This window comes from Palaemon carinicauda, chromosome 13 (assembly GCF_036898095.1).
Source record: "Palaemon carinicauda isolate YSFRI2023 chromosome 13, ASM3689809v2, whole genome shotgun sequence".
NCBI classification, from domain to species: Eukaryota; Metazoa; Arthropoda; class Malacostraca; order Decapoda; family Palaemonidae; genus Palaemon; species Palaemon carinicauda.
Genome location: NC_090737.1, coordinates 5,140,482 through 5,150,481, shown reverse-complemented (window position 1 = coordinate 5,150,481; position 10,000 = coordinate 5,140,482). Strand labels below are relative to the sequence as shown.

The 10,000-nt window shown below is 35.4% G+C and overlaps 2 protein-coding genes across 3 annotated transcripts in view; one reads left to right on the top strand and one right to left on the bottom strand.

Moving 5' to 3' along the window:
- LOC137651880 (D-beta-hydroxybutyrate dehydrogenase, mitochondrial-like) overlaps positions 1 to 6,105 on the top strand; it is a 14,223-nt gene extending 8,118 nt beyond the window's left edge. Inside the window, exons 6-9 of one of the 2 annotated variants that reach the window (XM_068385089.1) lie at positions 98 to 203; positions 974 to 1,035; positions 4,513 to 4,655; positions 5,529 to 6,105. In XM_068385089.1, coding sequence (XP_068241190.1) covers positions 98 to 203; positions 974 to 1,035; positions 4,513 to 4,655; positions 5,529 to 5,699 — 482 coding nt within the window. In that variant the 3' untranslated portion in view covers positions 5,700 to 6,105. The remainder of the gene's footprint in view (positions 1 to 97; positions 204 to 973; positions 1,036 to 4,512; positions 4,656 to 5,528) is intronic. The other variant, XM_068385088.1, reaches the window with a different exon arrangement.
- Positions 6,106 to 9,981: 3,876 nt separating this feature from the next.
- Positions 9,982 to 10,000, bottom strand: part of LOC137652560 (lysosomal phospholipase A and acyltransferase-like) — a 9,518-nt gene continuing 9,499 nt past the window's right edge. Inside the window, exon 7 of the mRNA XM_068386050.1 lies at positions 9,982 to 10,000. This exon is cut by the window's right edge and continues 492 nt beyond it. The gene's annotated coding sequence lies outside the window, so the exon portion shown is untranslated.

The following is a 10,000-nucleotide window of genomic DNA, read 5'->3' as shown; positions in this document are numbered from 1 at the left end:
GCTAAAAACACTATCGTAGGCTACTACTGTCTGTCTCAAAGGACCCCCCCTGACTCTGAACTAAATAGCACGATTGTTTCTGGCTGTTCTACTGCAGGTCGAGTTGTCAACATTTCCAGCGGTCTGGGTAGGATGGCAGTGCCAATGCGCTCTCCTTACGTCCTTACGAAATATGCCGTCGAAGGACTGAACGATGTGCTCAGGTTGGTTGGGTTCAATTCGTTATTCTTTAATTGAATTTATTCTAAAGATATTTTTTTCGGTTAATTATATTAAACTTAAGTTTATTAGTTTATTTGCTCTTTTCTGTTTATATTTTGCGGTTGGGACCAAAGAAAATTCAAAAATTTTAAATTTTATCCAGAATCAATGAACTAATGTTGTTCTTTCATATTTTTGTGAAATTTATAAAAGTGTATTATATATATATATATATATATATATATATATATATAGAGAGAGAGAGAGAGAGAGAGAGAGAGAGAGAGAGAGAGAGAGAGAGAGAGAGAGAGAGAGAGATGAAAAAATGAATATATATATATACGTATATATATATATATATATATATATATATATATATATATAATATCTATTTATCTATCTATCTATATATACATATATACATATATACATATATATATAAATAGATAGATAGATAGATATAAATAGATATATAGTATATATATGTATATAAAATATCTATTTATCTATCTATATATCTAGTTACACGCACACACACACATATATATACTGTATATATATATATATATATATATATATATATATATATATATATATATATATATATATATATGATATTGAAGCTGACCTCCTCTGACATAATTAGGCTACCTAGATTATAGATTTCACAAAAAAAAAAAAAAAAAAAACGAAAAGAAAGAAACCCGAACTTTTCAGTCAACTGTTACACATCTCTTATTCAACGGTTATTTTTTTTTCTGTTATATTTTAGATACGAAATGAAGTCTTGGGGAGTACATGTGTCCATCGTCGAACCGGGCAATTATATCGCAGGTGAGAGAAAAGAAGTTTATCTTTCTAAATCAAACATGGTCAGCTTTTCGAGTCTGTGGAATGATCGTCACAGTAGTAGGTTGGCCAAGGCACCAGCCACCCGTTGAGATACTACTGCTAGAGAGTTATGGGGTCCTTTGATTGGCCAGACAGTACTACATTGGATCCTTCTCTCTGGTTACGGTTTTTTTCCCTTTCCACATACACCGATTAGTCTGGCCTATTCTTTTCAGATTCTCTTCTATCCTCATACACCTGACAACACTGAGATTACCAAACAATTCTTCTTCACTCAAGTGGTTACTGCACTGTTAATTGTTTAGTGGCTACTTTCCTCTTGGTAAGGGTAGAAGAGACTCTTTAGCTATGGTAGGCAGCTCTTCTAGGAGAAGGACACTCCAAAATCAAACCATTGTTCTCTAGTCTTGGGTAGTGTTATAGCTTCTGTACCATGGTCTTCCACTGTCTTGGGTTAGAGTTCTCTTAGCCACACTAGTCTATCTAATTTCTCTTCCTCTTGTTTTGTTTAAGTATTTATAGTTTATAGAGGAAATATTCAACTTAATGTTGTTTCTGTTTCTAAAATATTTAATTTGTCCTTGTTTCCTTTCCTTACAGGGCTATTTTCCCTGTTGGGGTCCCTGGGCTTATAGCATCTTGTTTTTCCAACTAGGGTTGTAGCTTAATAATAATAATAATAATAATAATAATAATAATAATAATAATAATAATAATAATAATCGGGATGCAAAACTACTTATAAAAGTCTCTTCAGTACAAACTTTCCTCTTTCTTAATCTTTACCAAACTGAATTCTTGAATAGGATGGATATTTCAAACTATCTAATGTCCTTTAAATCCATCTTTCATAGAAAAAAAAAGACACAACATAAGAATTATGAAAAAACTGATCATTGCCTTTATGGTCATCATCATCATCATCATCAACCTATTCAACACCAGTAATAAATACAACCGTTTCTAGTCCACTGCAGGACAAAGGTCTCATACATATCAGTTCATGTCTATGCTTTGGCCAGTTTTCATCACCACGCTGGTCAGTGCGAATTGGTAATGGTGGAAGATTTTCGTCTGATCGCTCACACCAAACCAACCTAGTATGGGTGATCCTGGCTAGTACAGCTAGCTATTCAAGAGTGATTAAAATCCTTTTGGAAGCCTGGTAGTCAACAATTACATTAATGTTTCCAAAAATAAGGCACTCGTAATCGTGTTTGTTATAGTATAAGAAATCTATATCAATATTTAATATCTATCTAAATATCTATCTATCTATTTATCTACCTATCTATCTATCTATCTATCTATATATATATATATATATATATATATATATAACAGTAAAGGAAGGAATTAAAAAGGTTATTATTATTATTATTATTATTATTATTATTATTATTATTATCATTATCATTATAATTATTATTATTATCATTATTATTATTATTATTATTATTATTATTATGCAAAGCTATTGTTTTTCCTCTATTAATTTTCCATAATTTAAAACAATTAGCCACATGAGAAACAAGTTAATATTATATAAAACTATAGAATTGAAAAAAAAAAATAGCCATGGGGAGACTTTTGATTAATTACTCCATTTTTAATCAGTACATATTTTCAATATATATCAAATGTAAGCTGACATCACGAACATTTAATTGGTTGACTATGTATCAGTTCTAAGTCGTTTTATTATTATTATTATTATTATTATTATTATTATTATTATTATTATTATTATTATTACTTGCTAAGCTACAACCCTAGTTGGAAAAGTAGGATGCTATAAGCCCAGGGGCCCCAACAGGGAAAATAACCCAGTGAGGAGAGGAAAAAAGGAAAAATAAAATATCTTAAGAACAGTAACAACATTAAGATAAATATTTCCTATGTAAACTATAAAAACTAACAAAACAAGAGGAGACAAGGCTAGTATTTTTTAAATATAAGTCTATAGTTTTTTTTATCTTAACTTATTTCCCATATGGCGAATTGTTTTAAATTATGAAAAAGTAATAGAGGAAAACAATAGCTTTGCATAATTTGGCGGTATATGACGAGCGTGGTCTTGTAAACAAATACTGACATATAGACATTGGAGGGAAATGGAGCTAGCTACCTTCAGTTAGAATAAGTTAAAGAAGATAAAAATACCAAATAAAGATAAAATAATACTTACCGATGAATAATAATGGCAAAGCTGATCGTAGATACATAAATCCAAACGAACATCCAGTCACTTCACGCACAATGAAAACACTGAGTTTCAAAACATTCGCTAGCACATTTCTCACAAAAAAATTAACAACCTTTCAATACTAAAGCGGGGTTTACACGGGCGAGCAGCTCGTCGAGCCTGGCTCGACAACCCTGTGTTTGAATTGATGTTCGAGCGTGTAAACGGGCTATTTGGTTGTCGAGCGCGCTCGTCGAGCGGCTCGATGAAAGTCAGGCTCATCTTGACTTTTGTGGGCGGAGCTACATTGTTTGACGAGCGGTGTGAACGTGTGAACGGGTGTCGAGCATCGAACCTCAGTTATTATTCAAACCTGCTAGAGGAAACATCATCAAAGAAATGCATAATTGCTGCCATTAATGAAAGTAAGAATGAGAAGGAAGTCGTACTTGATTTCATACATGCATATCGAGCTCATCCAGCTTTATGGAAAGTTAAATCAAAAGACTATTCCAATAAAGTAGCCAGAAACAAAGGAATAGCGGACACTCAGTCTTTCATGTGGAGTTATGGCCTTCCTCATAGTAATGAAAGGGCTGACACGATTCGGTAGATCAATGTACGTGTCTTCATCCATACGCAATAATTGCGCCAGTCATCAGGCTCTAATTTTAAAGCAACAAGAAAGTTGGTATATGAAAATTTCTCTCTTTTGATCTTTTTTTTTTCCTTCTTAGTGCCACTGCTAAAGCAATGGCTATCAAATCGTCCTGGTAGAGAGACATGTTGACGTTGTTTTAGCACGAGGCACACTGAGGCTCGATGTACTGTCTGAAAGCTCTTCGAGCCGTTCTACAAGTAGGTTCGACAACCGGGCTCGACGAGCTGCTCGGCCGTGTAAACCCCGCTTAACGAACTTCCTCGCTACAAACAATCTTAAAACATCTGGAAAAAAATTATAAGTTAAAGGACAAAATAAAATAGAAAATACATTCTTTTAGACCTTCACAATCTATTTGATCGGTTAAAGTCATATTTCTCAGCCAAAAATCTAAGCATAAATACTAGATTCTATCTAAAAGTTTTTGTTTTCGAAGAGCAAATTAAGATAAATCTTAATCAATAGTTTATATGTTACTTGTCTTTTTTAAAATTTGCTCTTCTTAATATAGTCTATTTTTTATTCCTCATTCCTAGTTTAATCAGTAAACTCTCTCTCTCTCTCTCTCTCTCTCTCTCTCTCTCTCTCTCTGATGATCCATCTTCTCCCACAGGCACCAGCATCTTTACAGAGGAGACAATTAAGTCAGACGCGGCAAAGATGTGGTCTAACATGAGCGAAGAAGTTCGATCCGACTATGGCGAGGAACACTTCAACGCGAGAGTGGCACTGATGAGGAAATACGCCACTGGTGGTGTAAGTATTACTTACTTAATCACTTACTTTAAGGGCTGTATCCTGGTCATATCACACAAGAAAACCCTACACACTACAGGACTCATATTCATTCTTATATACTTTGCGTATCACACAGCATATTGCACGTTTATTGTCAAATTCATACTATCGAAGCACTTTAGAAAACAAGAGTTTTTAATACCTTCTTGACACCTCACGCATTGCACGAGTTAGTTTCAATATGAAATGTTGGAGTTTACAGATGATGATTTCTACCTTGTTTTTCTGGAATTATCTAATATAATCTAGAAGATTCCTGACTACATTGTTTTAAATAAAAGAATGTTTATGTAACCTAAAGCTGCATTATCTCTTCATGACTATAAACTTGAAAAGCTCGTAGGCTTACTTCTGCCTCATGATTCAATATTGCAAGGTTTAAGACTGCATCAACGTATTTGGGAAAGTAGAAATATTTCTGAAAATACAACGACATTGCCCCATTAATTAGTCATAATAACTTGTTTACACTTCAACACTGGATGGAAATTCAGAAAGGGAGAGATATAAAATCTCTCTCTCTCTCTCTCCCTCTCTCTCTCTCTCTCTCTCTCTCTCTCTCTCTCTTGTCATTTGATTCACTGACCGAAGTCCTCTCTCTCTCTCTCTCTCTCTCTCTCTCTCTCTTGTCATTTGATTCACTGACCGAAGTCCTTGCTCTCTCTCTCGTCATTTGATTCACTGACCGAAGTCCTTGCTCTCTCTCTCTCTCTCTCTCTCTCTCTCTCTCTCTCTCTCTCTTGTCATTTGATTCACTGACCGAAGTCCTTGCTCTCTCTCTCGTCATTTGATTCACTGACCGAAGTCCGCTTTCTCTCTCTTCTCTCTCAGCTCACTGACCTATCCCTTGTCATCAACGCCTTCACAGAGGGCCTCCTTCAGCGCTACCCTCAGGAGAGGTACAACGCTATGGATCTGTACTTCAAGATCAGGCTCTTCATAGCCACACATCTGCCAGAGTTCTTCTACGACAACATCTACATCGATTATCTCGAGAAGTGAACGTTAGGGCTCGGCCAGACCAAGCGCGATGAGCGGCGAGGTTAGCGGCATGACTCGGGCGGCAAGCCAGCGACAAAATGTTGGGTGGCCACACCGGAACCGCCACACCTCTCTTGCCTCCTCACTCCCAGCTGATAGCCTTCCTCGTCAACATGACGATGGTGTTTGAGTAGGAAATGACTTCCGATTGAAAATCATTATTTTAATCTGAACTATAAATTACACAAGAGTCTGGAGTCACGATTTTAATAAACAGAGAAGGGAAAATAAGTTAATTTTGAAATTAATGTTGCCAGTCTCGTTTGTACCTCAACCTTATCAGCTATGATAAAGTTCACGAAAAAAACATTGTCCCTTTCATTCCAGAATTAACTAGCATTAGCATAAGATATATTGTTTAAATGTACATACGATTCTTTTCACATTTGAAATTTCTCTATATCTTATATATGTATATATATATATATATATATATATATACACATATATATATAACTAAATGGTGATTAAATAGGTTGCAAAGCACAAAAAGGCGTAGGCCTACCCACTATTTTATTACCATCCATTTGCAGTTGATTGCCATAACTTCCATTTATTTAATCCATTTTTGTTCTCCGAAACACCTCCCAATAAATTGTTGATTAGTAATGGCTGGAAACGAACAATTGAACGTGTACCCCTTCAGGAACTGATGAAAAATGGCGTAATTTTGGGTGAAGACGCTCGAGCCGCCGCGATTTTTTAAAACATGAAACATAGTCTGACGGCAACTGCAGCAGCTTGAGGCTTCCCGCGCCTCCTATCTGGCCACCTACATATGATACCTAAGGTTTCAATTTTCAGCTGGAACCTCTTGCCGCTAACCTCGCCGCTAGCCGCGCTTGGTCTGGCCGGGACCTTAGCGAGTTTCGTTAATGAGTTGAAAGTTTTGGTAGTGTTTCGTGGTGAAATGTACGGAAAATGGTAAGAATTATTCTTATTGTTTATAGGTGTCCTTCATAATGTAAAGATTATATAATAATAATAATAATAATAATAATAATAATAATAATAATAATAATAATAACTGTTGTAGTTTCATATGTAAATTATAAAAAAAATTCTTAAATCTGATTACTAATTTTCCTTCTATTGAAATTTTTAACCATAAGAAAAAATATTTAAGGTCATTTGAATAAATACATGAAATACTTTATACAAAATTCCCAAATCATACAGTAAACATATTAAGTTTAAAGGCCTCATGATCAGTGCCCACGGCTCCTCTCCACCCACACTAAGACCAGGGAGAGCCAGGCAATGGCTGCTGATGACTCAGCAGGTAGACCTATAGGTTCCCGCAAACCCTACATCCTTAACTCACAAGGATGGTAAGGTTTCAGACATTAAAGGAACTAACGAGTTTGAGCGGGACTTGAACCCCAATCTGAAGATCACCAGGCAGAGACGTTACCAATAGGTTAGCATGAACACAAGATGTTATTGAAGAAATTCTTCTACAATAGAAATAATGTAACTTTGATGTCACCATCATCATCATCATCTCCTACACCTATGGACTCAAAGGGCCTCGGTTAGATTTCATCAGTCGTCTCTATCTTGAGCTTTTAAATCAATATTACTCCATTCAGCATCTCCTACTTCACGCTACATAGTCCTCAGCCACGTAGGCCTGGGTCTTCTAACTCTTCTAGTGCCTTGTGGAGCCCAGTTGAAAGTTTGGTGAACTAATCTTTCTTGGTGAGTGCGAAGAGCATGCGCAAACCATCTCCATCTACCCCTCACCATGATCTCATCCACATATGGCAATCGAGTAATCTCTCTTATAGTTCCATTTCTAATTATGTCCTGCTATCTTCCAATATTCTTCTGTGGGCTTTGATATATCAGAGTATAGAATATTTATTGAATAAATGTGATTTTAAACGACGGAATTCGTACACTGAAATGTAACTTTATCAGTATCAGCTGAAGATAAGAAATATTCTGTTTTGATGGTGATAATTTCTTATTTTACCTTTTAGAAAAATAAAACTTACTTAAGGATGTTAACTAAAACAGCCATTAAAAGCCAGAATAATTTTATTGACAAATATTGAAGCTTAATTAATATTTATGAATTCTTCATTTCAATTATTTTGATTATGAATTATTTCCCACATAAAAAAAAACTAATTAAAAAATAATTGGGCCTATATTTTACATTATAATAAAAGTAAATGATATCATCATTGTTTACCATGTCAAATTTTTTCCCCACCAAAAAAAAAAAAAAAAAAGAAAAGAAAAAAACATTTAATAAATTGGGCCTATATTATACATTATAATAAAATTAAATGATATCATTGTTTACAATGTCAAAGCTTAAACCTATGATGATATATTCCCCACAAAACTTAAGTTGAAAACAAATTTTAGGCCTATCATTACATTGGGATAAAAGTAATTAATATTATGGTTTGTAATGCAAAAGATTAAAATTATGTTAATGAAAGAAATGTAAAAATAAATGTATTACTAAAAAAGGTAATATTGTAAAAGCCAAACGATATGTTAAAGAAAAAAGTTATTATAAAGCTTAGGCAATGTAAATTTACAGATAAATTATGCAAATTATTAGTCTAAATAGCATTATATCAAAACTATAGGCAATTTTTTTTAGTGAGGCAGATTTACACCGACTCGCTGGGATGCCCTTGTAGCTCGGAAAGGTTTCCTGCTACCTGATTGGTTAGAATTATCTTGCCCAACCAATCAGATAGCAAGAAACCGTTGCGAGACGGTGCACATCTGCCTCACTAAAAAATTTGAATATAGGTAGACATATAAACTAGATTTAGTAGGAAATTTTTTTTTTCCAAAGTATTGTTGACAGTAACTTCTATAATATCTGGGTACTAAAGTACCAAAGAATGATTCTCATACAAATACAAAATTCAAAAATGTTAATGTGAAATCACATGAAATTACAAAAATGTGATGTGATGAAGATTCAGCACAATGAAGAAATAAGAAGAGGTTGAAATTATAATTTTCCTCGTTAACAGAATACACAGTTTCTGGTCAATTAACAAAACAATGATAGGCCTACATCTTATACCCGATAGAACATAATATGGAAATGAATTATTGAGTCAAGGAGGGAAATACCAGCTCACGAAGAAAGGAAAATATGATAATTCTGAGGTGAAAAGCTTAATAATAAAAATCTATAACATTAATCAAAGCAACAGAAGAAAGTAACCTCACAGTCAGTGAAAGATTGGAAGAAGAAGAAGAAGAAGAAAGGTAATGTCAGAACCAGTGAAAGATTGGAAGAAGAAGAAGAAGAAAGGTAATGTCACAATCAGTGAAAGATTGGAAGAAGAAGAAAGGAAATGTCACCAAAAATTTTCACCGGGAATAGAGATGAAACTAGTGAGCAACAGTAAAGGTAAGAGGAGAATTCAAAGCACAGTTATCTCTTACACTTCAAATGCATATTCCTTAGCTGTGGTCTAGTCCAAAATCGAATCTCCAATCTAAATGTCCATCGCCATCTTGATCCATTTTCTTTTCATCTTCATCTTGATCCATTTCTAGTAGGCTCCACTCCATTGCCCGTCGCCATCTTGGTCCATTTCTAGTAGGCACCACTCCATTGTCCGTCGCCATCTTGGTCCATTTCTAGTAGGCACCACTCCATTGTCCGTCGCCATCTTGGTCCATTTCTAGTAGGCACCACTCCATTGTCCGTCGCCATCTTGGTCCATTTCTAGTAGGCACCACTCCATTGTCCGTCGCCATCTTGGTCCATTTCTAGTAGGCACCACTCCATTGTCCGTCGCCATCTTGGTCCATTTCTAGTAGGCACCACTCCATTGTCCGTCGCCATCTTGGTCCATTTCTAGTAGGCACCACTCCATTGTCCGTCGCCATCTTGGTCCATTTCTAGTAGGCACCACTCCATTGTCCGTCGCCATCTTGATCCATTTCTAGTAGGCACCACTCCATTGTCCGTCGCCATCTTGATCCATTTCTAGTAGGCACCACTCCATTGTCCGTCGCCATCTTGATCCATTTCTAGAAGGCTCCACTCCATTGTCCGTCGCCATATTGATCCATTTCTAGTAGGCACCACTCCATTGTCCGTCGCCATCTTGATCCATTTCTAGTAGGCACCACTCTATTGTCCGTCGCCATCTTGATCCATTTCTAGTAGGCACCACTCTATTGTCCGTCGCCATCTTGATCCATTTCTAGAAGGCTCCACTCCATTGTCCGTCGCCATATTGATCCATTGTTTTTATCTTTATCCTGAA